The sequence below is a fragment of the Lathamus discolor genome, chromosome 9 (genome assembly GCF_037157495.1).
Source record: "Lathamus discolor isolate bLatDis1 chromosome 9, bLatDis1.hap1, whole genome shotgun sequence".
Taxonomy (NCBI): Eukaryota; Metazoa; Chordata; class Aves; order Psittaciformes; family Psittacidae; genus Lathamus; species Lathamus discolor.
In genome coordinates this window covers 6,646,419-6,673,370 of record NC_088892.1, presented here as the reverse complement: position 1 = coordinate 6,673,370, position 26,952 = coordinate 6,646,419, and the positions used below count along the sequence as shown (strand labels likewise).

Here is a 26,952-nt window from a genome sequence, read left to right as displayed (position 1 = left end):
ATTCTGCTGTCTCCTCTCTAATCTCTCTGGAATTAAAACCAGCAAGTTTGTTTTCTGCTGCTGAAAGCTTGGACCTAAAGAGGTGCCAAGTGTCGCTAACCATGTGTGTAATCAGAGCAAATTACCTAACTGTACTGAGTGATGCACCTTCTAGTCCTTCTCGCTAGTACTTGAAGGTACCATGCTTGCTTTTCAGGGTTACAAATCTTCTCTTCCTTGAAAGCCATGTCCCTGTTTTTTTTTCCCCACTTAGTACTAGATTTGCATTCCCTCTGTTGTGAGAAGTTCCAGGAGAATCTTTCCTTCACCTCTGGAGTGAAAGACTCCTGAAAACCGGGTAAAGACAAGTGCTAAGTGATAATTCTCACTTTGTTTTCACAGACAAGGAAACACAGCGGGAAAAAGAGAAACTGGAAATAGAACTGGCTGCTGCACGCTCCACCAACGAGGACCAGCGGAGACACATTGAGATCCGAGACCAAGCCTTGAACAATGCTCAGGCCAAGGTGGTGAAACTGGAGGAAGAGGTAAGGATGCTGGGAAAGAGAAATTAGGCTAGCTTGGGTTCCAATTTGCTTGCTTCAAAGCTGTTTGTATCGCTTAGCTTTGTGTTGGTTAGCTAAGCCACTGAGCTGTGCACAGATAAGCCACAAATCTCTATTTCCTTGGAAGTGCTTTCGTCTAAGCAGGCATGTTTTGTTTTCTTTTTGTTTCAACTGATAAAAGTGGGCTGGAACTGAAATCCCAGCCCTGGCAACCTCCTGAACTTGGCAGACATTCAGATCTGGATGGACTTCTAAATAATACCAAATGAATGCAGCTTGTCCCCTTGCCAGGTGTTCCACTTACACCAGGTTATCGTGGAGCACAGTGCAGATCACCGTCTGTGCCCAGCATTTGTAATAAGCTGGGCATGACCTTGGCTGTCTTCTCTCCCTTTCCTCCCAAGAGGTGAGAATGCATCTGAGCTGCCTAGTGGGACAGCTTTCGCAGCAGTTTCTTTTGTAGCCACTCACACATGGCTCTCACCTCGCTGCCCTTCTGCGTCAGTGTCTGTCCTCTTTTCTCCCGCCTACTCCTTTCCTCTCAAAGGCTCCATTTCCCTCTCCCAGCCTCTGCTTCCTTTACTCCTACTCTTCCTCCATAGAGAGCCTCTGGAGGAAATCTCATGACCAGGCACACTTCCTTCATTGCAGATTTGTTCTCTCCTCTAATTCTGCCATCTTCCTGCCTACTAGCGCTCACCGTCACCCTCACTGTGCCTCTGTCCACCTGCATCTTGCTGGCTTCATCGCCAGGCTATGGTCCATCACTGAGGAACCAGGTTCTGGGCAATACAAATGATAAAAAAAGAACAGTAAGAGGAATGCTTCAGTGTCAGTGGGCACATTCAGCCTTGCACACAGTTGACAAGTCCATTGATTTCACTAAAATTGCAGCATCACCTGGCAAGGCTGACTGGCACCTTTGTTTCTCAGGGGGATAGGGAGCATTAGGTTGTAGGGTAATTTAAATGTTACATGATTCTATTTGGCTCTAGAACCATTCCATCATTTGGTCATTGATGCATTGGATCTCTTTGGCTTTCCTTCAGATTTCAGCAGCTTATTGCACTAAAAGTCTGATGTGTAGCTAACTTTAATACACAGAATATCCATATGGCTTCCTTGGAACTATTCACATGCATGGAGTCACCATGCATATTGTGCTGTGTTCAGCCAGGGCCAGCACACACAGCATTTGGCTGGGCTGAACCTCTTTGTAGATACTACTATTGGCTCCCTCAAAGTAAGTTGAAGCCTTTAGGGGTAATAGTAATTGTATGTTTTCTTTTCAAACATCTCTTGTTTTACTAGAATTGGGTTCAGTGCTGCTGCAAAATATTTCGGCCTAGCCTAGGTAGAGTAGTAAAATAGGTAAGTAACTGTGGGGCTAAGCTGCATGATGGCTTAAAACCCATGCACATGCTGATAGGGAGTGAAATGCCCTGCATGAGGGCTTGTGGTAGTTTGCATTCAACCTTTGCTCGAATCCCAGGGTGTGCAGGAAGTGCCACCCTTCCTGTTGTAGATAAATATGGAAGCGTCTCAGTGAGGGAGCAGGAATTAACTATGCTTTTTGCGAGAGGTGAGGTGGTTTAAAGGGAAACTGAAGAGGTAAAGAGTCACTTTTGCTGGTTTCCCAAATCACTTTTTAATGAAATGCTTAGGATTATAAAGCATTTTTTTGCCTCATTAGTATTAAATTGTGGGAACTTCTCAAATCCCCAAGCTGTTTGTTAACATGCTTTCCAAAAGACAGCCCAGCAAGCTGTTCTGTGCTCAGGGAACCGTTTAGAAGGGACTATAAATGTAAGCCCGGGTTAGTGACATTCAGCTACCAAGATACATGAACAATTTGTCCATTTTTCATGTTATTCCTGCCAGCTCAATCGGAGTTACCAGTCCCTGTAATTGTCAGGAATTACCAAACTAGTCCTGCGGAGGAGGGTGGAGTTTCTTACGCTAAGGTTTGGCAGCCACTATGGCTCAGGGCCCAGAGGGGTGCATATTTCAGTTGCTGCATCCTGTAATGTAGGTTTTCAGCTGGGTTTTTTTCCTCTTCCGTTCCGACTTCCTATTAAGCAGAGTTATGCTGCCTTATATGCACCAGATCCTTTATAAAAAGAGTATTTCCATTCTAATGGGAGCTATAAGCCATTAGAATAGCTGAATTTATCACTATATCACTACAGCTGAATTTAAATGTTGCGTTGTAATTAGGACTTCCAGATTCTTTTTAAAGTCCTTTCCCTGAATTGCCAGTATGGACAAAACCACCCATTTACAAAATGTAGGTACTTGTCTACTCCTATGCAGCTTTGAGAGCTTTTATGTGTATTGGATTAGAGCTTTCATATATATTGGATTTTAGCATCCAAGTTAGAGGGAACAAAGAGATAAAGGGATGCTAAACAGGATGGAGAAAGGAATAATCTTGGAGATACCAAAGTATAGTGTGAAACAGTTGGAAGCAAAAGTAGATATTCATAGAATACTTGGCCTGGTTTGTTAGCAGGGGTGAAGTGACTCTTCAAATTTAGAACAAGCTGACATTAAAGTGTTTAATAGTGCTAAAAAGGATGAGCGATCATATTTTAAACAAACTTAAATATGTCTATGAACAGACGTGCTAAGTACGTATATGTTTTATATGTAGTAATTAAACTCTGCTGCTTCTCTACTCTATGTAGATACCCGGTTATTAACCTCTATTTTCACTGCTCCATTTTCATTCTTCCCTTTAGTAGATGTTCCACAGTTACGCGTATCAGCAGCTTGTTGAAATTATTCCTAGTGAAGTATTAATCTGTGTTTTTTAAGGTCAAAGCTTCAGATAATTTTCATTATATGCGACAAATTTGAGATAAATTGAGTAGATTTGAGGTAAAATGCATGTTGGCTTAAAACAATGTCTCACAGTCAGAAGTGGTTAGTGATAATGACACTTGCTGCTAAAGCAATGGAAGGTTTTCATTTTGGAGCATGGATTGCCATGATGGTCTCAGTTTTGATGCAGAAGTTTGAATGACTGCAGTGTGCAGCAGTCTGTAGCTGGTGGATGCTCACAGATGGGCCACAGTCTCATGTGTGAACTTTTGAAAACATCACATCACCATGATTTAACAACATGTGCTGCATACACCTTGAGAGCCTGCAGCAAGCAGAACAGATGGTTAAATTTCTCCTTGCTGGTCCAGAGACAGAATTACTGGGTTGCAGCAAGGCCTGTCCTAACCAAATAGAGACTCTGGGTGAACACTGGCTTATTGTGGGTCCTTTACCAGGCTTGTAATATTGGAGGAGGGAGTTTGATGCCAAATACTTTATCTAACCACAACTGCTGGATGCAAAGTGTGCAATTGCTATCGTTTTTACACTTCACAAAGGGAAAAAAAAAAAAGGAATTTCCAGAACTTTTCTTGAACTTGGCCATTTCTGCTTATCCTGGTTAATTCATACCATGGAAGACCAAACTTCAACTTAAAAAACTTAGTGGTTTTTCTTTATAGCAGTTTAACTTGCACTCCTTTGCTGCACCACTTTACAAGCCACTGTTTTAATGAGTGCCTTAAGGAGACAGCTTTGAAAAATAGTGACTACCACTAAGAAGATACAAATATCTCCTCCATGCCATCCTCATGCACACACCTTGGAATGGAAGTTGAAGCCAGACATCCTTTCTAATGGGCGCAAATTGGGAGCTGAGGGAAGGGAAGAGGTTTAGATGAAACAAGTGGCTTGTATTTAGAAGCTCTAAGATCCTTCAGCCATCAGAATTCAACATAAACCAGGTATCAGAGCTAAGGTACTGTATTCATTTCCCACTCAGCTATTGTGCAGAGCAATAGCACACTATTTCTGATAACACTGAGGGTTCTGTCTATGAGGAAATTTAGAAATGTTCATTTCCAAATGACATCTATTGTAGTTTATATGCTGTGTCTGAAATACCTTCACAACAGAGCTCTGGCTTGTGGGAAAGAGACCCAAAGGAGAGTTTGTGTGATTGAAGCTTGTCTGGTTTCTTCCAGTTGTTTGTCTGGATCTGTAAAAAGATGTTTCTACTCTCCACGGCTTGGTCTCACTTAAATGCTTAGACTCTCAGTGCTACATAGCTCCTTTTAGGACAGAGTTGCTTCTGAAGGGGACACTTTTGGGATGGCTTATTGTTCATGGATGGATAGGATGCTAGGTTCCCTGTAACTAGCGTGTGTGTATCTTTAATGACCTGCGTAGCAACAGAACTGGTTTTTTATTGCCATGTCGCTACCTCTTAAATGCTGCTTGTTAGTAATTTTCCAGAGGTGGCTTTGGGAATCGTAACTTATTTTAACACAAACAATTGGAAAGACGACATTATAACATTCCCATGCAACAAACAGTATTCCCTAGCAAGAGGATAGTGTTACCAAATTGCTTCAGCATGAGTTCTTGCTGAGGCCAGTGGTGCCTTATTGGGCCCAAATTCAAATGCACTGAGGGTTCAAAGGCATCCTAGAGGAATATATTCCAACTGCAAGAGGGAGAGGTGGTTTAAACGTGCTTGCTGCCTCTTTTTTTTTTTACTACATTTCTGCCATAGCAGGCAAATTCTTGTGGGGAAACACATTTTCAGCTGCATCTGAATGGATTCAGCTTTAGGATAAACCCAGAACATAATGAAAACACCCTGAACATATTAAACAAAGGACTTTGAAGACATCAGAAATAGTGGGTGGGAGAGAAGCAGATGCTGACGAGTGTTACCAATTTGCTGAAATGGGAGCTGTCCAAGATGAAGAGGGTAATGGCTGGGTTTGTCAAAATGCCTGGGAGAGTTTGTGAATCATTGCTAGCTATGCAGGAAGTCTTCTTCCCCAGAAAGCTCTTTGCTGAGTAACGCATCTGGAAGCAATGAATCTCTTTTAAAAGATCTTCCTTCCCCCTCACTTACTATGTCCAGGACTGCTTTTGTCCTGCAGGGACAGCTCCAGTGCAAAGGATGTTTCAGCCTTTCCCTTGCTTCTAGTGCCTTTACAGTGAAAACTCTTCATTTCTGTATGTCTCTGCTCCCTGTGCTGTGTGAAACCTCCATGCTCTCTTCAGAGCCTTTCTTCTTGTGAGGACCCGGAATTACTGAAAGAGATTGCAGGGTTTGTCAAAGCCAAATGAAGGAACAGGATTTGTTTGGCTTTTAGAATGCTAATTATAATGGCGAGCGACACAGAGCGTGGTGAGCAGGGTACAGTGTGGCAGTTGGCACCAGCAGTTGATGCAGGCAGTTGGTGCAGGCAGGGCGAGCAGGGTGGCAAGCACAGTGGTGAGCACTCACCTCAGGGCCTGGTGTGGGAGCTCTGCTCTGGCTGCCCCAGCAGTGGCCATCGTCAGCACCAGACAGAGCCGATGAGAGGAGAGGCTGCAGCGCAGAGCTCAGGGTGCAGGAAGTGCCTGCACTGGTCTCGTGAGGGGAGGGTGCACAATGGGCAGGGTGCACTTGGTGGGCCCTGGTGGAGGTTCTCCTGCAGCAGGGGCTGAGCTGCAGAATGGGATGCTGTCAGTTGGCTAAGAGGTACCAGGGAAGCTGAGACAGAGCTGGAGTGCTTACTCCAGGCCCAAACTGTGCAGAGACCACAAGTGTCCACCTTAGTGCATACCGAAAAGGAGGGGGGCATTAATCCAGGAAGCTGGGAGCTAGTAACAAAGACACAAAAAAAAAGGAGGAAGAGGACCATTAAAAGCAAGGGGCTTCTTCAAAAATCTGACATCCCCCCCCAGAACTGCTTCACAGCTCTGCAGGGAGCTATTGAGCAAATGTGCTTGGTCAGGAGGCTAGGGAATCTTTCAGGGGTATTCCCTGCATCAATTCACACTTTGTATACTAGATTTCTGCAGAGTCCCAAGCCAGTCCTTGCCTTCTCTATTTTTCTTGTCCTCCTGTTGCAGAATTCATGTATCATAGCAGTGGATGTGAACTGGAGAATGGCTGCTCTTGCTTGCAATGGTTTAATTAGAAAGTTATGTTGATAGAATTAAAGCCTGACTTCTGATACTTGATTAGGATATTTTCCAAAGCAGTCAGGGATTGACATGGGTAAGAGATGCACATGATTAAAGTTGTGCCATGTGCCATAGGAAATGCTGGGAAGGGATACAGTCATGCTGAAGTTCTCTGCTGTGCTTCCAGACATGCACTGAGGTCATTTGAGATCTTACCCTCTTAAAGAGGTGTTATAATAAAGGTATTATTATGAGTAAAATCCTCTCCATTTTCAGAGCACCCTTCAAGGCAAAACAGTTACATTATGTGAGCATGAGCTTGCATCTTACTTAAATGCAGTACCATCAAAAAGAAAATTACTGTCTTGTCAAATGTATTTCAAATTACATACTGAAGGGCATGCCAGCATCCTTGTAAAGCTTCAGGAATGAACTCTTATCTAGAGCACATGTTCACTGCCAGGCCTGTTGCAGAGGAGAGAATTCCAGTGTCCTTTGATGCCATCTCACCCATGGTGGATGTTCCTGTGGCTCTTGGCACTGAGGAGTCAGTTTTGGTTCTTTGCTGGAAGAGAGAAGGTGGGGAATCCATGGCCAATGACCAAGAACAAGCCTCAGCATGCTGCTTTTTTTTCTTCCTCCCATCTCATTTATGTCTACAGCACCCTGGAAATACTCAGGAAACTGTTTCCAATTCCTGTCTTAGGAAAACACAATCATACCCTCAACTTATGGTAATGAAATCCCTCTGTGCTTGGAAGAATTATTCCTGATCCTCTTTACATTGAGAGGACAGATCAAGTCAGACAGATTTGGGAAAAACCAAATAAAATTAGATTTCACTGCTTCCACCCCTGGAGAATCGTGGTTCACAGAGAGGTAAATTGCTCCTCACACATAGAGTATGTGCCGAGGTGGCAGAGCTGGAAATGAGTGGAATTGCCAGAATATGCAGCGAGTTGACTTGAGTGCAGCAAATGCATGAAATGAAACAATCTCATATATAAAGGCTAATTGTGTCACAAGACACATTAGGAAAGCTGAGTTGTCTGAAGCACATACATGCCTTTATAATTTACTAAACATTTGTGTTCCAAAAACCAGAATATTATTTGAGGGATTCTTGAATTAATTCTCATTTTAAGCCATTACAAATATACACAGTCCCCAAATTTTCTAACATTCCTAATTCTTCCTGAGCTGGAAAATGAAGTGTATTTTGTGAAGGGGGAAAAAAAGTTGTCTTTATGAAAACCCACAGAACAAGCCATGCCTGTACTTTAGGTCTGGTGCATGAGTTAGGCATGTGCAGACAGTGCTGGTAAGTTGGGCAACAGCTTGTGTTGCAACGTTTCACCTGCAGGTTTGGCTGATGGGAGCACTTTCAAAGTGAATGTTTCAGTGGAATTTCTGTGTCCTAATTCTTTCTTGGCTGGGCTCTTGGTATTCTTTGAATGCAGGCCAACACGTTAATCCTCACTTAGGCACACTCAGGTTTATTAATTATGAAACTAGGAAAATGTTGTCCGCGGCTACTTTTGCAAGGAGAATTTTACCTGTGTGTTAAAAAACTGTTCAGAAATATCAGTACTTTGGGGCAGGTTAGAAGAAATCAGCTATCTGTCTGTCCTTCCTGAGGAGTGGGGAAGGAGAGCTGATTCTCCAGAGATTATCATCCATCTTCATGCAGGATATTTCACTGCTAGTGAGTTTATGAGGTTGTTCCTTACTCTTGTCCAGGTCACTAAGCTCATACACAAAGCCAAGATACTGGGTGCTCTCCATTTCTAGGTTGTACTGCTGACTCATGGTTTATCATTTTTGGCTAGTTAACAGAACTACTTTGAGCTGCTGTTAATCTAAATATAAAACTATAGTGCATTAATTCACACTTTATTGGAGTCTTGAGAAAGCTTAAATCAGTGTTTTTAAGCACTGTGATCTGGAATAAAAAAGGTAAGTATAACATTTTTATTGATTTCCTGCAGAACAGCAGTGGAATATTAAATTGGACTAAAATGTTCTTGTCCCTCCCATTCCAAACAAGCTTGAAATCTTGAGCAATCAAAGAATAAAAATACCTTTCTACTGTACATGCGCTGGTGGGAAGGCCTTTGGCTGGGTTACTCACTACTTATTGTAACTTTTATTATAAAATACTAGTTTGGGGAAAATCCTGTAGGGCAGCAGCATTCATGCTGTGAGATTAGATGCCTGCTGACTTCATGAAGAGAAGAAAAGGATACCATGTCTGGCATTAATAGTTCGGAGATTTTTCTGTCTGTGCTATTCACGTTGCAGCCTCTGTATTGTCTTAAGGAACAGGAGTGTGAAAAGGGAACATTTGGAAGAAACACATGATAAGACCTTTTGGGGATGAAGGTGTGATATAAGAACGGCTTCTGTAGTTCAGATCAAAGCCCAGCCAGCCCAGTATCCTGTCTCCACCAAAACTTAGAGCAGATTCCTAGGGAACACTGTCATAATGAGGCCAACAAACAGCAGTACTTTCCCAGAGTACTTCCCGCTTCCAAGAAGGACTTCCTGAGCCAAAAGTGGTGTCTTTTGTCTTTAATATCCCTTAGTGGACTTTTCTTCCATGAAGCTGTTAGAGTAGCAATTTGAGCTCACATAAAGGAGTCTGTGTTTTGCATTGTGGTGCTGCTCTAGACTTTGGCTCTGACTGTTGGGAAAAGTTGCCTTCTTCCTGCTATTTTTGGGGTTATGACAATCATAACTAAAAAAGCAGTGACCCCAGTTTGCCACAGAAGGCCAGCTCATTGTGATTGTTAGTCTTTTCTCTAACAGAAAATTATGTCCGTAAGTGTGCAGTATCCTATATATTAGATTAGAGCTGGGCCCTGGGTGTGTATTAATATAATTATTGATGTAGTTATTGTTATTAGCTTGGTTTAATTTTGCCTGAACTGTGGATTAACCGTGTGAAGACAGTTGTTGGCAGTCTCAGCATGGTGGCTTTTATTGCTTACTTTGAGGCAGAATAACAGCTTGGTTTGCAGGATGAGTGATGGAGGAGGATGGAAGGGCAGGAGCAAGGAAAGAAGCAGGACCATGTCATACTGGGCTAAGATTAATGTCCAGATAGCTAGAATAAACCTGGCTGCAGTGTGGAAGGATCATAGGCCATGTCTAGTGTGTGCTTTGATCCTATTCGTTATTTTATAGGACTGGAACAGGATGCTGCAAGGTTGGATTCAGTTTCTGCTTAATCTCATAAAAACACTGCTGGCATTTTCCAGTACTGCACTGAAAAGTGTTCCCAACTTGTGGGCCAGCTCTGAATGATGCCTTTGCTACTTCAGTAACATCTGTCAAGTCACTGAAACACACTCTGTTATGAACCCAGATGCCCTTTCTTAGCCCATCAGTGCTCTCAACCATGTGCAACAGATAATTACCTCAGTTTCCCCATCGTTACCGTGAGGTCACTGAGGACAAAAAGAACAAATAAACCTAAAAGTAAAGGAGCAATGGTGGAGACCTGTAACATCCTGAGTGTGGAGTCCAGAGCAGGAGTTTGAGGCACGCTGACAGCAGTTGTCTGGAAATGGTTCTTCCTGGCTGGTGCTTCTGTGCTTGGCTATGTGTACAGAGCCAGAACTTCACTCACTTGTTCTTATTATTTAGCTGACGTTGGATTTTCTTCCTTTGTTTCAGCTCAAAAAGAAGCAGGTCTATGTTGAGAAGGTGGAGAAGATGCAGCAAGCCTTGGTTCAGCTGCAGGCAGCGTGTGAGAAACGGGAACAGCTGGAACACAGGCTGCGGACCCGGCTGGAGAGAGAACTGGAATCTCTCCGGATGCAGCAGGTACCTGCTGTTGCCCTGTGCCACACTAGGTTTCTTGTAGGATTCTACATGACACCCTACACCACACATAAAAGGGCGGTGGTTTCTTCTATCTTGTAATTGGTAGCTAGAATCATGGGTTTGCTGGTTGTTGTATTGCTTTACCTTGACTTAATTTTTCTATTTCAACCAGAAAAGTTTGGTAAAAGAGCAAAGGGGATCAGTCACAGCCATTCAACTGAGATGGTGTTCTATTTTTAAGTAACCTGGTTATATTTGCTTTTAAATGATTTAAAAGCTTTTGTTCGCACTTTGAGATTATATATAAAATTAATTAACTGGTCTGAAAAGAGGCCCTTCAAAAAGCTTTTGCATTCAAAAAACCCAAAGAAACCCAAACAACAAAACCTATTCTGTAAATGCAGTTGATGGAATTGGTTGGGGAGCTTCGTTTAGAGCTGTGAGTTAAGCTGCCTTTCTTGGGAGCAGTGCTTGATGTTTTATGACATTTGAGTTTCAGTATATGAAAAATAGAAGGAGCCTTTCTTGCGTTATATGAGCTTGTTGCCTGGCTCTGACAGAGTAAGGCTGAACTATCCCTGCAGATGTTTCAGATTAAGCTCTGAGGGAGATGATTACCATCAGCTGGTTTGCCCAGTATGGCATAGGCCACTGCATTTCACTCTGGGGGGTTCTTGCCCCAAGCCAGTGGTACTCTGGACCAGCCTCTGTCCTTCAGACAAAAAGCAAACAAGCCAACCCTGAGCCTCACAGATGCATCTTGATACCACTTTTTCCTTTCCTTGCTTTTGGAAATCAGCGTCAGGGTACATCTCAGACTGCCAACGTCTCAGAGTACAATGCCACGGCGCTTATGGAGCTCCTGCGTGAGAAGGAGGAAAGGATTCTTGCTCTGGAAGCTGACATGACCAAGTGGGAACAGAAGTACCTGGAGGAGAGTGTGATGAGACAGTTTGCTTTGGATGCAGCTGCAACTGTGGCTGCACAGAGGTAAATAAGGCTTTTCATAGTACTGGGATTTTCTTTTTCCAGTTGACTGTCATATTTCCCACCAAGGAATGTTGTCATACCACCCTCCCATGATACCTCGCCTTGTGGTCTGAGCTGCTTCTCAGACTTCTGCATGCAAGTGGAGCTTGGCTGCTTTTCCTGGGAGCTGTGCAATTGCCAACAATTAGAGACATTTTTTTTTTTCCAGGGGAAGATTCCTCCGCGTGCAGGAGCCATTTTCCAGACTAGAATTGTTCTGAGCCATTCCTAGAAGCTGTTGTTTCAAAAATAGGTGTATGAGAAGGGGGTTGTTTGTTTTGGGGAGTTTTTAACCAAGAATCAGCCCTTGCTGAAGTCATGTGAGCTGGGGTAAGCTTGGTGATTCACAGAACTTACCCTGAATGCCTGACTTGTTCTCCAGCATGTTTTTGCAAATTACTTTGTGGTATTGTCCTCAACATGGTTATAAACAGAAACATCTACTAGGAAATTCTGCTCCAGACATTCTGCAGTGTATGGAGAGCACTGCTTGTGGGGGTGGAAGGGTGTCTGAAATCTGGTAACAAGCTCACATGCCAAGACAACTGAACAGAAATGCTTACTATGGCTGTAAATAGGCCCAAGTGCTTCAGCTAGTTGGTAAACAAGAGCTGTTACTGGAGTGTGACTCTTTAGCATTAGGTATTGCTTACATACAATTTCATGCCTCACTAGTTTCTGGTTCTTGATGGCAGATTTTGTTTTAGATTGTTTATGAACTTGATTGGAATAGGGATGTTATCACAACTGGCTGCCTCGCTTGTAAGATCGTACTAGAATACAGGGGTAAAGCTGCAGATCTGCTGTATTAATGTTTAAAGAGTTACCTTATCTTGTTCCAGCAGCAGGCTGTTATTTTAGGGTATTGATGCTTCTTGTGCAGTTTTCCACCTCCCCAGAGATTCTCAAAGGGCTCTTGCTACTGCTACTGCTTGTCCTTATAGGCCATGCCATATTTTCAGGGTGTGCTGATAACTAGGGGTCTGGTCTATTCTTTATCATGGAATGAGAGGAGATGTGTTAGGCCTGTTGAGGTTTTGTTAAATGAACAGTCAGGAAAGAGCCAGCCTCTGTTTTTAGATTTCCTTCTAGCTGCTTCTCTTCCAAAGGAGAGTATTCCATTAGTGTCAGTACTTCTGCACCTTTATGTTTTGGTTAGTGGACTGAACAACTATCACAGTGTTAACACCAGGCGCTATATGTAATCGGTCTAAAACTGTTTTCAACCCACTCCAAGTTTTTTGGAACAAGCTGCTTAGGGTTGCTTAAGAAACTTCCATGTCTAGTTCCCTTGATACTCAGATTCTCTGTGTGATACTGTTGGAATGGGAAGGGAAAAAGCTTTATATCTGAAGCAAAGTTTGTGCTGTTTCAAGTGAAGAAATGTGCATAGTGTTCTATGCCATTCTTCCTCCTCCCCGTGTCCTTGGACTTGTCTAATTGATGGGATTACAATAGCTCCGTGAATCAGTTAGATTATGGAGTGGCCTGAGATTGGTTGTAGATTGACTATTGCTGTAATGACTTGCATATTTTTGTAATCCTTCTTTCATTAGGACTGAAAGTGGAATTTTTGGAAGACGCTGAGCCGCTAAAAAAAGTGGATACTATTGCTTGTTACTTTTGAGCAATAATTTTGTGCTGCTAGGAGGAAAACAGCAAACTTAACTGCTTTTTCATCTGCTCTACTGCTTGTTCTCAGGGACACGACTGTGATCAACCACTCGCCTAACCCCAGCTATGACACCTCGCTGGAAGCTCGCATTCAGAAGGAGGAGGAAGAGATCCTTCTTGCCAACAGGAGGTGTCTCGACATGGAGGGAAGGTAAAATGCAGTTTGGTCCTATCTGGCTTCTTCAGGACAGGGATTTTAAACTAATTGTCTGGCTAGACGCCTCAGAACCAGAAATTCTTGTGTCTTCACCAATAGCAATGATGTAGGACGCCAGACGCTCCTTTGGCCAAGGAAGTATCTACATGGCCATCCAAAACCTGTCTTGATACTGAGGGTTAATGCAAAAAAGTCTTGTCTTAGATTTTTTTTTGCATTTGGCTTGTTGCTCTTCTCTCTTCAGGGCATCTTCATCAGGCTCCAGCCACATTTTAACAGCCTCATAGAACTGTTTTCCCTGAGGTTAGGTCCAGTGCAGACTCCCTAAAGTGTGTTAAGCTTTTTTCTGTTGGTCTCATGTCCTGCCCGTAACATTCAGCTTTGTCTCAAAGCCCCTTGCATGGCTCTTTAGAGCAGCTTCCAGTAGCCAAAGGTGGGAGGGTATCTCAGTGCTGTTCACTCATGCATGTGTACAGGAAGTCTCATGCATGATCTCCTCTGGTGGGCCAGTGAGCAGCCAGTATTCAGAGCAACAAGTTCACTGGCATCCTCTCTCTGCCTCCCCAAATGCCTAAGAGAGTCCCAGTCACAGCCATGGGGGCACTGAGGCCTCAGTCCAAGGAGACAGGAGTACAGGTACATTGCTTTTCTTTGCACTTCCCCAAAGGATTAAGACTCTGCATGCTCAGATCATTGAGAAGGATGCCATGATCAAAGTCCTGCAGCAGCGGTCCCGGAAGGAGCCAGGGAAGACAGACCAGCTGTCCTCAATGAGACCTGCCAAGTCACTGATGTCCATTTCGAATGCTGGCTCTGGCTTGCTGTCCCACTCGTCAACCCTGAGCAGCACTCCCATCCTGGAGGAGAAGAGAGAGGACAAGAGCTGGAAAGGCAGCCTAGGTAAGTTTTAGATAACAGTTGCAATTCAGATATGCAAGTCACTGCTTAGAGGGGAGGCAAGAGCAGCAGAAGAAAGAAGGTGTATTGGATGGACAGATCAGCATGCCATAAAGCTGACGGCAAGCAAGATGGAACACTTTTATCACAACTGGCTGTCTTAATCACTTTTGGGAAATACGATTTCTGATGTCCAGGCTCTGTCATTCAACTATGTAAGCCTTTATTCCTAATTTGATACCTGACTTTAGGGATATTTGAGTTATAATTTTCAGAGTTCCCAAGTGCTTGCTTTCATCTGGGTTGTTACAGCTATCTGAATATGTAAAGTCTCCTTGAGCAGGAGCAAACATACTGATCAGGATTGCTGTCCTGTAGTGTTGTACCTGCACTAACCTGGCTCCTGACTGAAATGGCTCAACACCATTATTCAGAGAAACTGATTTGTTACAAAGCAAATCTTAGATGATTTTTTTTGTTCTGAGGGGAAGATAGGCCCAGAGGCTGTCCCTGTAAGACTTAAAGACCCTGAAATGTAAACAAGAATCTGTTGCAGCTGATTTCATTGTGCAGATTTACCCTGCCATAGATGGGCCACTGCCTGGAGACAAGGGAGTAAGGAGTTAGTGCAAGCTTGTGTATCTTCACATGCAGGATGGGTGACGATACTGCTATTCTTCATGTACTTCAGCACCCAGTGATGAAAGGTGCTCTAGAAAGGTAAATGAGTGCTGTCTGAAGCGCAGAGCACTTTCCAGACCCTAGAGCAAGTACTAAGAGGGGTGCAGAACTGATACTTGTTAGTTTTCTGGGATTGTGACGTTTTCTTCCATTTTTACACAAAGGTGTTCTGCTGGGAACAGAATATCGCTCCGAATCCATTCCCTCCACCCCCTCTCCTGTCCTTCCTTCCACACCATTGCTGTCAGCCCACTCAAAAACAGGCAGCAGAGACTGCAGCACCCAGACTGACCGGGGCAATGAACAAAGCAAAGCTGCACCTTCTGCTGCAGCCCCCACACCAGGACGACTCCCCAGTACCAACCTGGCCTACAGTGCAGACAAAACAGGTAACAAAGCTCAGCTGCTCTCTCAGAAGGGTCCCTGCCACTGGCTTACCATCAGATCTGCTCAGTGGCACAGGCTCTGCCATACCTTCTTCCATTCAGGAACACTGGGTTTAGTTTTTGTGAGGACAGAAGGGTTTCAGAGGCAAGTGTGACAGTGTTCTGAGGAGTCTCAACTGCTCTGAAGAGAGAAACAAAAGCCTGAAGTGGTAGCATAAGCATGGACAAACTGAGTGGAAAGGTATAGCAAGGTTTAAGAACTGGAGCAGGTATATGCAAATCCCAGGGAAGTCTCTGAATCATTGTCTACTCTGAAGTAAATTGCGGGCAGCATGAGGGGTTTAAACAGTGTATGAAAATGGGCTGTAGAAACTGGCCATTGCATTTCAGTGGGTATTCAAAGCAAAGTGGACTCAGATAAGGGGGAGGAAAGGTAATTATTGTGACAAAACTGTCTCATAATTGTACTGTCCCAGTCTCAGGACCGACCTCAGCATTGGCCCAAGTAGATCCACTTGACAGTGACTGTCACAGAAGCTGAATTTGCTTCCCACAGAGCTCTGAGCTGGCAAGAGCTGCTCATTTTCCAGCCCACTCTGCCAAATCAATGCAGATTACACAACCTTGCCTCTTCTAGTTACAGACACGTTACAATTATGTTGTTCTTTATGGAAGAGTGAATTTGGCTGGTCTGCTGTGCATTTTGCCCATGCTGAGCTATTTAATGGGTATCAGGCGAGACGGGGGAACAGTTCTTGTGGTGAAAGTCTGTGCTGACGACATTAGTTTAAATGTAGTTTCACATGCCATTGTGTATCAGTGGGAGATACCCAAAGGGAATTTGATAAAGTATCTTTATCTGGCTACATGCCTGAAGAATTGAATGTTTTAGAATGAAATAAGGAGTTGTCAGCTATCTTTTGGCCATTGATAGAAGATGACTTTTAACATGTTAATGTCATTATTTCTGACCTCATTGAAGTTACAGCTTTGATTGTCTATCTCTTGTTTTTCTCATCACGTAGATGGGCCAATCTTCCACTCCAGCACCCTCGAAAGAAAAGCCCCTGTTCAGACCATGGGGCAGGACCTCCCAGATGGAGAGATGGTAGAATACCTCATCTGAAAGGCTGTACCAGGATCTGAGCTGGGGTACAGTAGCAAGATATTCTTAAAAGACATTTTTATTGGGAAAAAATGTAGTACCTGAGTAATAAAAGAACACTCAGCTGTTTGCTCTTGTATATTATGTCTCAAAAGTATGGACAGGTTAATTTATAATTTGTTCTAAATTATAAAAAACCCATAACACTTGTTCTTTGGAAGTTTCCCCTTTATTGTTTCAATACTGTGTCATGTAACATCTGGAGGAAAAAAAACCCAAGAACTTAGGTGCACTACATCAGATATTTCAGTGTTTGAAGTCTCTTAAACGGAAGTACCTCCTCTCACAGCTGTTGGTTAAATATCTAAATTGATCACAGCAAGGTGAGCATGATGCCCTTCTCATGAGCAGAACCAGGGACTCAGTCACGAGCATCACTTAGTGGTTTTAGAATACAGGTCTTCTGAGAAACTTATAAATGTGAGCTGTGATTAAGGGAGATTTCTCTTTACACTCAGTGTAAGAACTCAGAATGGGTATTTCACACCCATAGGCTGGACAGTTTTCCATTTTCTTTTTTTACTTCCCAAACTGTGCTATTTCTTTATTAAGAGAAGACTCCGGTGATTAATGTCGCATTTCACAAGCTTAGATTCATTGAAAGATTTGCCACTCTTTTCTACTGGAGTACTTTTTCAGTAATTTATACAGTGGATAGTAAATAATATCTTGCATTCATGTTTTACATAAATTAAAAAAGGAGAGTTTACAGGCTCAGTCCTGATCTGTTAGATCAGATTTCTGCTATGATAATTCCATTGGCTTTAGTGGAACTACTCCAAATTTACTGTAGTGCAAGTGGCAAACCCTGTTGCTTTTCAGTGTTAGCAACTTTGTCTGCTGCATCTGTGGAGATCTTTCTCCGCAGCAGATTTTTCTGTGTTTCAAACATCCTTTTTAGGTCCCTCCTTCTTGAAGAGAGTAAATTCTTTTTCGCATAGCAAAACCTCAGAGGGAGAGCTTTAGAGAGAAGCTCTGTGTAAAGTTTCAGATGACAAATTTTCTCCTTCCAAAATACTTTGTTTCTTCATCTAACTGGAGAGAGCAGCTTAAGGAAAATCCCAGTGGCATTACAGAAGAAACTTACACATTCAAGTCATTGGGTTCACTTTCAGGTTATTGAGAACTAGCACAGATGCAGCAATGCAGATGCTATAAGGAGATATTAAGGCCAATAGAAGTAAATGAGTATTTTTTGTTATTGTCTTTGCATTTTATTAAAACACTTCAATATTAATCTCTGTTAAAAACTACTTTTGTTTACTTGAATGTTAAAATATTTAATTAGCATTGGGAACCTGGCGAGTCTCAGCTTTCTTGTGCAGCGTTAGAGTAGCCAGATTTTCATTTCAGATCAGTTCACCCCAGAAATAAGGAAAACCAGCAGTTAATCATCAAACAGTGAATATCCTCAATTCCTGCTTAGTTGACACTGCTCATATGGTGTCCAACTGAAATGGTCTTACCAGATGAACAGATATACCATGAATTTCACAGTGGATGGTTGGGAGGTGAAAGGAGGTACCTTCTGTCTCCTGCATAGGTGACTTAGCAGTGCCTAAAGATCAGCCATGAGTTGGATTCTGTTTGTCTTCTAGCGATAATCGCTGAAAACCCAAGGAAAACATTTCCATCATTTTTAGCAGATTTGCTGCTTGATAGTGTTTTTTAGACAATATTCCTAGACCCACAAAAGCTCAATATGGCAAAACGGTTATGGTAAGATATGAACTAAGCCTAAATAGCTTGGCTTTACCAGTGGCTAACAGGCAGCACAAACTCGTCTTGTATCACCACTACTTCAGAGCTGCACTTTGAGACTTTGACTGTTTCAGCCATATGGGACAACATCTTTCTGGACAGTGCATTAGAGCTTCTTTACTTAAGTGTATCCTAATGATCTGAATTAGTTCTCCACCCTTTTCTGGACAAACTGTTGACAGCCTCTTCGTTCTCATCCCTGAGAATATCTTGCCTTTATTTCTCTTGTCTTAATTCCGCCCCAGTATATGAAGTAATGACACTCTGGATGATTTGAAGTGATTTCTCTTCCTCTTCCACAGCTGTTGGAAATGCAGGAGGAGCTTTTCTCTAGTAGCTCAAGGTGTCCATCTTTCTGCCATTTCAGCATAACCTTCTATATTGTACTTTGTGGTTTGGCCTTAGAATGAAAAACAAGGGAGATCAAATGCCATTGAGGGGGGGCAGAGATGTTTGAGGGTTTTTCTGTTCTTTTAATATCAGGAAAAATGACATTCCATCTTCACAAGTACTTCTCAGCAGTGGGGAAAAAAGTTTTGAAACTGTGGGGCTCTAGATAAACAGTTCCAGCTCACTTGCTTCACATTAATTCTAAGTTTGGATCCTCTACAGATAAAATTTGGTTTATAAAAGTGATTTTCCCCGATCAGTATTGGCTGTTCAGCTGGGATAGGTAGGAATAATTGGTTTATTCTCCTTGCAGCTCATTATTTTCAAACTGACTGCCACTGTAATCTAGTTACACAGACAAATAAAGGATATAAATAGTTTTTTGTGAATAAAATACAAATGATGGACAGCAACTGTCTCCTCCAAAAATGGAAACCAGGAGGTCTGTGATAGGATTGCAGGAGCCTTGGCAGTTCTCTGCCTGTGGAAGAAGATGGTGCAGTTTTACATTGCTTAGGTCAGGTTCTTTACCTTATTTTGTAGTTTTGATTTCTTCCAGAAGCAAAACCCCCAAAACATTTTGCGTGGAAGTTTGAGGTCATTTTCTTGTGCTGACAAACCAGGAGCCATCAGGAATGTATTCTTTCCCTCGAACTTCCTCAGAGCCATCCTGATGTGAATCGAAGAGCTGCTTGCTTTGAGGAAGATGTGTACTATAGTCTTCGGTCTTTCTGTACAGATTTGTATTTTGTTTTTAAACAGAAACTGCTTTAAGGAGACAAACTGCACACCTAGTTCCTTTTCCTTCTGTAGAGCTTATTTCTAGTAGAAAGTGATTTTAACACAATGATTGCAATGGCCTTGTTTGCAAACCAAAATCTTAGACTAAGAGTTTTTCTTAAACTCGGGTATTAGAAGCAGAATTGTAGCTTTTATAAAGAAAGCCACATATTCTTCTTTGTAGAACAAAATGAGAAAAATCAAGTTTAGTTATTTTTCCTCTTTCCTTTCACCGCTTACAGAATGGCCAAACTCACAAGTCCTTCCCTTGGGCAGTTCCTTTGGGATTTGACAGCACACTGCCTGAGCTTTAGAGGCTTTTGTTCCCATCTGACCTGATGTCATTATGAACTTCAGATAGCTCCTACCTGGCAGCTCTTGTGGGGTCTAGAGCAGCAATTTTCTGTCGGTGGTCTGAGGGCTCATGAGGATCTGAGTTGCTCCTCAGGAGTCTCTGAAGGGTGGCTGAGGTCAGCAAGGCCCATCAAGGGGCTGAAAAGATTTGATTCATGTGTGGTCTCTGCCTCTGGTGGCAAGTGTAGAGCAAGAGCCTGAAAACTGGCATTACCTTTGCTTCATTGTTGAGGCTGTCTGAGGGAGGGGTCCTGCAGAGTTTTAGGCCAGAACCATTTCCAAGGACACCTCCTGCTCCAGGAGCCCACACCGATGACCAGTGGCACATGAGACATGCAACACCTGCATCCTGTGAGCCATGACACCTGTACAGTGAATCCCAACCACCGTGGCCAGATGATGTGTGTTTTCCATTGCTCATGGAATGGTGATGATACAAACTCAGTGCAGTCAGGGCAAGCAAACCCCTGATGTGACTTTCCCTCCCTCCCTGTGAGGGCTGGCACAGGTTAGCCAGGATTCACTGTGCTCCTTCACGCCGCAGCTGATGGTTTTACTCTGTGCCAGGGGTGGGGCTGTTGGGAGGGGGTGGTCTCTTTTCATGTATTTGTATAGGAACTCTTTTTTTAAACGCTAGCATTTTTATGTCTAGAAAGTAAAAAGACATTGTAAAATGTAATTGTACTGTATTTATGAAAAAAATACATTTCTTTTCAAAAAGACCTTATTCTAAGTTGATTTTAGAGTCTGACTTCCAACATCATCTCCTAGGCTTCCAGAAGTGTTGAAACCCCTCTGGTTTGCACATACACCATTAAGGCTGTGCTAAACTCCTGAGATGGAAGAAGAGGTGACCCTCTGCCCTACCATCTCAAGCAGAACTTACTTTTGAACACTTACTTTTGTTCAGCTTGGGCTCTGCTCAGGACCAGCAATGAAGATGCTGAAGTAACTGGAGTCTGGAGCAGTGCAGCTTCCAAGCCTTGCCTCGGGGGAGAGCTAGGGAAGCGGCTGCCCCTTTGCTTTGCCTGGGGCAAGGTGCATCCCCAAGAGAGGCAGGCTCAGGCCCCCTGTCCTGTCACTTGGGTCTCTCCCATATGTAGAGAATGAGGTTTGGGGGGCAAATGGCTTCAACCCACTTTCAGCAGCGTTATGGTCTAGAAGGCAAGTAATGAGAGAGTGATCTCTCTTATATAAATCTATACTGAAGTGAGTTGTATTTTTTCCTCTATTTAAACCATCAAGTTGGTTTTGTAATTTGTGTCAGAGCTGTTTTGCAACTCATCTGTTGAAACAGCCCTAAAGCCTTTGAAGGTTACAGCAGCTTTAATTCTAGGAAAGAAAACAAAGAAGTAAGTGTAAATAGACACTGAGAGATCTCATAAATGGCTATTGTTATGTTTGTAGCCAGCTATAAAAATATTTGGTGTGGTTTTAAAGAATGGTTCTTTTGTTTTCATTTTTCCCTCCACTGATTTACTTGTTTTGCAGTCAATTTTCTTAGTATGAAAACCTTATTGATTGGAAAACAAACCATATCTACACCTTACCTAGTCCTTGCTGCTGCTTGGTCTCTTAATTAAGTTTTTGACTCTTAATTGCAAGACAAGGTAACTGTCAGCCGTCTCTTCCCTTAAGCATCATTTTTTATCCTTCACCCTGCCTGGTCCTGCAACTGCACACAACTCTGCACACTTTCATGCCTTTTTTAATAGCCAGATTAGCAACACTTGCTTACCATAACTTCAAGCTACAGTGACAGTGCCAGTCATCTCCCCCTTGATGGCCAGACCATTGTTTAGATGTCTATGGGTGTGACAGCATGTGAGTAACCTGCAGTCATGTGAGTATTTTCTACATCGCTGTCTTCAACAGACCAGTTCATATGTTTGAATGCATTTTGTTGCCTCCAGTTTATCTTTCCCCTCTCCTCATACTGTCAGATGGAAGGAGCAGGGATTATTGGGAAGCTGATTGAAAGTGGTCAGCCTTGAGTCATTTTCACTGTTGACTTTTGAATTTGATCTTAACTGACAGACAATAGATGCAGGTGAGCTCTTAGGCAGAAGTTCTTCTCCGTGAGGATGCTGAGGCACTGGCACAGGGTACCCAGCAAAGCTGTGGCTGCCCCATCCCTGGCAGTGTTCAAGGCCAGGTTGGACACAGGGGCTCTGAGCAACCTGCTCTAGTGGAAGGTGTCCCTGCCCATGCAGGGGTTGGAACTGGATGAGCTTTAAGGTCTCTTCAACCCAAACCATTCTGTGATTCTGTGTTGTCCTTTCCCCTGGTTGCTGGTACTATAATAAATACCAGCTTGACAACACCAGGGGCCAGTGGCCAGTTTAGCAAATGCATCCCCTACGCTTTCAGGGCTTTTGATGTTGTTTCTATAAATCTCTGGCATGCCAGCAAACAAACAAGGCAACCAAAACCACCCCATCCAGACAAGGAAAACAGCTACAGAAGCTTGCTAATAGCTGCCTTATTTAACAAAACAACTCTGGCCCATTTGCAGACAGCTCCACAAGGGACAGCGAGAAGCTGCACAGGGATGACTTGGGGTTCTGTGTGCCCTTACCTTTACTTGGAAGCGTGTTGACTGGCTCACTTGGACATAACCATCTGCCTGACGCCATTCCATCTGCTGGATGGATTCATTGTAAAGACATCTCCTTCCATCCCTTCTCCTGCTGCTTGGCATGCATAGATCGAGGCCTTAAAAAGGGGAGAAAAAGATGGCAAGGTTGTTTTGGGTTCTTTCCATAATAGCACAGGACCTTTCAGAGGTAGCTCTCTGCCCCCTTCCTGCTTCCCAAGACAATCAGAATGTGAGCTTTTTGTACCTTCTGGAGCATTTACCTGGATTTTGTAAGAAAGAGTAATACAAAATAGCAGCAGAAGACTGGCCTTTGAAGGTGCCTTTGAGTCACACACACAGTGACATGTTTGAATGAGAATCACTTTGTTTGGAGGTAAACATCAGAGGAAATTGATGCCGTGCCAAGGGGAGTATTAACCTTTTAAATACAAAGCCTTCATATACACACACACACACACACAAATACACACAAAATACGAAAGCTGGTAATTTTGAGAACCTCACTGTACAAGATGAGGTTGTCTTTTTCTCCCTAGTAATTTTTTTAAACAGGTTTGAAACTTCATTATTTCTCTACCCTTCTGTTGCTGCACTTTAGAACTACTAAGAAAGAAACCCTCCCATCTGCAGCATTTCAGTTCTTTAGTTCACCATTTTCTGGGTGTTCTGGTGGTTCTTCCCTTGCTGATGGGCCAAAGCACAAGAGGACAGGACAGGGATCTGCCTCCTGCCAAAGGGGCTTGTGGAGACAGGGCTGTTGTGGTTGAGCAGGATCTGGGCTTCCTTCGTACCGAGCTGCAGTGCCCAGAGCAAGGCACTTCACAGCACACAGCCTTTGTCCTCATTAGGTTTCAGTGTTAACAGGGCTCACCTAAGCTGCTTTTTTGCTCCACCTCATGCATCACACAGCATCACTGCAAGCACCCAGCACAGTCTAGGGGTGGATCACTTCCACCTGTTTCCCACTTTGGAAGCAACAGCATCCAGATCATGAGAGCTAGCATCAGTTGTTTCCAGAGACTGGCAGGGAGAAGCCACATGCTGGGGCTGCCCAAGGCAGAGTCAGAGCCCTGCCAGCCAGCAGGATGCTACAGGGCAGCAAACCCAAAGGGACCCATCCCTTGCTTCACCTCCAGACACTACGGGGGTTTGTCTCCTTTGTTTGAAAGGGTTTGGGTTTCTGTGACCAACCCCAGGGCTGGCTGTTCCCAGTTTGGGGAGTGGAACACTTCTGCCTATTCCCCTGCTTGCCAAAGCTCCCCATGTGACTCCCGGCAGCTCCTGCTCCCTGCCTGCCCAGCCCAGACTCCAGCCCAGAGCTGTCTGCAGCAGAAGGAAGAAGAAACCACAAACTGGTTTGATGTTGGAGCCAGCCATATTGATTCAACTTTTTCCCATCCCTTTGCCTTCCCAAGCTGAGAGCAGTCCAGACCATTTTATCATCTGTTTTCCTAGAGGGAAATACTTACCCTTTCATCTCAGTGCTGTGGTTAAATCCCGAGCTGATGGAAAGACCTCAGTGCTGACCAGTGGGAGAGCTGGTGCTTGAGCATCATTTGGGACCAGTGGAGGCTGCCGGGTCTCCCTCCTGGGAGTTCATCTGCAAATGAAACAAACCCTTTACATCAGAAGGCATTTACAGAGTGCAGGATTATGGGCTTGGGTGTTTAAATCCTGAGGAGTTCCAGGAATGTCACTTCTTGAGGGGAGGAAAAAGCAGTTTCTGCCCCATCACATGTCCCATGTCACCAGCCAGGCAAGTCCCACACTGGGAGAGCTGAGAGGGCACCAGAGGCTTAGAAAAAGAGAAAACAGGAGGATTGGGAATTGCTTAATTAGAAACAGTTTTCTCCTTTAACGCTCTGCAATTACTTTGAGGTTAGTAGAATTATTAGTATTATTAATCACTGGATTTCCAGAGAACTAAAGTTAATAGTACCATAATTGGGGCACACCATCCAGCAGCAGCTAAGTGCCAGCAGGCAACTAATTAGGGCTTCCAGCCCTTCTCTTTAGGCAGATCTTACTTCTAAATCTCTGGATAACTCTGTCTGGGTAACTCAGCTGCAGAGGGTTAAAAGCTGAGTTGAGTGCAGCAGCAGCCACAAATTAGCAAGGCTGAGACTTCCAATGACTCTGCCCAGGTTTCCAGTCATGCCCATCACATCTCAGGCCACTTACTTGCTTTCAGGTGCCTTTGGATGCATCCCAAGGCAGGCAAAGAAAGGTGCTTTCTGTATGAGGTCCTCCAGCTGGAGCCAAGCCAAGGAGATGTTTTGGTCCTGAACAGACTGGGAGGAAGCTTTTCTGTCCAGGTTGTTGGTTAATGAGGCTGTTATTGGTCTACCTGCAGAGAGTGAAAGGGGATTTAGATAGTGAAGTATTGAAGGTAAAAGGCACCTCTTCATGATAAGGAGTAAAGTGGGGAGGGCTGCAGGATGTTAAAGTAAGGAATATCCCAGTCCTTCATTTGAAGAGGGAGCTCCTTTTGGATGTGATAGCTCTCACCAAGTCTCTTGGCACTAGAGGAGAGCCTAGCTAACGTACCATACCATCACCCACCACCGACATGACAGCCCAGCCTGCCATGGAACTGGGATGGAACGTCTCACAGGGTGCTTCAGAGCCAAGAACTGAAACAAAAGATGAAGAACAGAAGAGAACAGGTACATTCACTAGTCCCACTCACCAACTCTGGCAACACGGTGAGCTCAGAGTTAAGATGAAGGCTGAGCACTCACAGAACCCAGGATGAATGGGACAGACATGAAAGGCTGGTGTAGCAGGAGCTCAGGAAGACACACCGCTATTCCAACACCCTCCAGAGCAGCTTGTCCAGCTCTAGCCTACCCAGTCATACATAAGACACCCTTTTCCTCCTGATGCCTGCTTTGCAGACCCACAAACGTTTCAACCCCTTGCAGTCACCCCTCCTGCTGTGTGCCAAGCCCCAGCCTGCCTCCAGGGCCAGTTTATAAACCCTTGGAGCCACCCCTTTGCCAGCTGCTGGGAATCAGCTCTTCCCAGCAGGTCCATCCCCTCACTGCTCTGCAATTGGCATCCCATCCTGATGGACCTCCCAGCCCTTGCTGCCCCAGCAGCTTTCACTCTCGCTGGATGCTGTTGGCTCTTGCTGGCCATGGCAAACAGAATCTGCCTTCATTCTGTGGTAGAAACTTCTACACATGGATGCCAGAGTGTATCCAGAAATTGGAGAACACAGGAACATGTTTGCATCCCTACTCTAGAAGGAGATAGTAATTGCAACCTAATTGCATTAGTGCTAACTGCAAATTACCCACCGGTGGAAAATGAGGAGGTTAAAGCTGACTAAACAATGCAAATTAAAGATGCAACCAGCAGCGTGGCCACGCGTTAAGAATAAACTTAGGTTTAACCTGGACAGAGAAAACAGGTTTAGGTCTCTTGTGCAGACACGGTGGGACAGTGTCTGCCCTCCCCCACGTGGATGCTGCTGAGTGACCCCCTCAGGTTACAGACCTGAAATCCACATTTCGCCCATCCCACAGCCTATTAAGATAATGAAACCCAAATTCCTGTGTGAGTTCAGATGCCTGGTGCAGGGAGGATCAGCAGCCCAGCCGTGCCATGCGGTTTAACCCTCAGATGCTGCTGCTGAGTCTTCAAGAAAACAGCCAAGACCTAGATGGATTAAAAAAGCACTGAGCAAAATCAGGCTTGAACCAACAGCGCATCACGTGTGTAGCAAAAGGCTTTGGTGTCAATACATTAATTTATTCTCATCATTTTAAACCAGGTTTGCAGGCTGCCTGTGCAAGCCACTGCCAATGAGGTGATGCCCTGCTGTATTCGTCCTCCCAATGTCACAAAGAGCTGCTCAGGCCATTGCCCTCCTCAGGGCAGGTATGTCCATGGGCATTGCCCAGCTTTCAGGCACTGCCCAGTGAAAAGGCGCATTTCCCAGTGTCCAGCCCATTGAATACTCGTCTCTCTTTAAGGAGACAAGACCGAGCAGGCCACACAGAGGCCCTCCCAGGCACCACTGGAGATGCCCGTGTGCACCTGCTCTGCCTTTTTCTCCCTCTATTTTCAATATGAAGGAAGGGAGGAATGAAGCCACATGTTCACAAGGTCAGGGATGGATTTCAGGAAGTTTTGTTTGGGGTTAACATTAAACATTTCACTGATGCTTTGTCTCTATGTGGCTGTGCATTGTGGGTCTTCGTTTTAAGCCGGTCATAGTTATCCCACAGCACTGAAGGTAAATAAACCTCCAGCAAAGCATCTGAGCTGCTTTCACAGCTAAATTCATCCTCCCAGCTTAGTTATTTTCCCTTTGCATAGGGACCATTGGGGAAAGCAAACAATGGTTGTCTTTGAGGTGCAGAGCTCTGCTGAGATCATCTTTATACAGTTGATTACAGTGGGTTTTAAACCCAATCCCAAACTTCACTGGAGAACCCAAGTTCTTCCTGTAGAATTTCCTAAAGCCTCTAAAGGTGGGACTGCTCCAGGAGCGGAGATTTCCCTGGAAAGGTTCCTTTGGCTGGGCTGCAGCTCCAGGGTTGGTGTTTGAACCAGCAGGGACCTGCCCAGTGCATGTTGCAGGAAACATCCCTTCTTGGTTCCTGATGTCCACAGAAAAGCATCATTTAGAAGGAAACCTCCAGCCTGGGGAGCGATGATGCCGAAAGTGGCTGCGCTTCCCAAACAAGGGGTTTGTGGCTAATTCAGAGCTTCATTACCAGGGG

At 44.1% G+C, this 26,952-nt stretch overlaps 1 protein-coding gene and 1 long non-coding RNA gene across 4 annotated transcripts in view; one reads left to right on the top strand and one right to left on the bottom strand.

The window, feature by feature from the left end:
• Nucleotides 1-16,414, top strand: part of AMOT (angiomotin) — a 57,006-nt gene extending 40,592 nt beyond the window's left edge. For both annotated transcript variants that reach the window (XM_065689337.1, XM_065689336.1), the window contains exons 7-13: nucleotides 382-527; nucleotides 10,197-10,346; nucleotides 11,146-11,336; nucleotides 13,078-13,200; nucleotides 13,874-14,106; nucleotides 14,949-15,173; nucleotides 16,196-16,414. In XM_065689337.1, coding sequence (XP_065545409.1) covers nucleotides 382-527; nucleotides 10,197-10,346; nucleotides 11,146-11,336; nucleotides 13,078-13,200; nucleotides 13,874-14,106; nucleotides 14,949-15,173; nucleotides 16,196-16,296 — 1,169 coding nt within the window. In that variant the 3' untranslated portion in view covers nucleotides 16,297-16,414. The remainder of the gene's footprint in view (nucleotides 1-381; nucleotides 528-10,196; nucleotides 10,347-11,145; nucleotides 11,337-13,077; nucleotides 13,201-13,873; nucleotides 14,107-14,948; nucleotides 15,174-16,195) is intronic.
• Nucleotides 16,415-17,320: 906 nt separating this feature from the next.
• LOC136019294 (uncharacterized) lies at nucleotides 17,321-25,154 on the bottom strand. Of its 2 annotated transcripts, XR_010614805.1 has the most exons (6): nucleotides 24,909-25,154; nucleotides 24,401-24,566; nucleotides 23,689-23,819; nucleotides 22,199-22,335; nucleotides 20,521-20,952; nucleotides 17,321-20,268 (listed from the first exon to the last, which is right to left on the bottom strand). It is a non-coding gene; the product is annotated as an uncharacterized LOC136019294 (long non-coding RNA). The 2 variants fall into 2 exon arrangements; XR_010614804.1 differs by having other exon boundaries at nucleotides 17,321-20,952.
• Nucleotides 25,155-26,952: the final 1,798 nt, after the last annotated feature.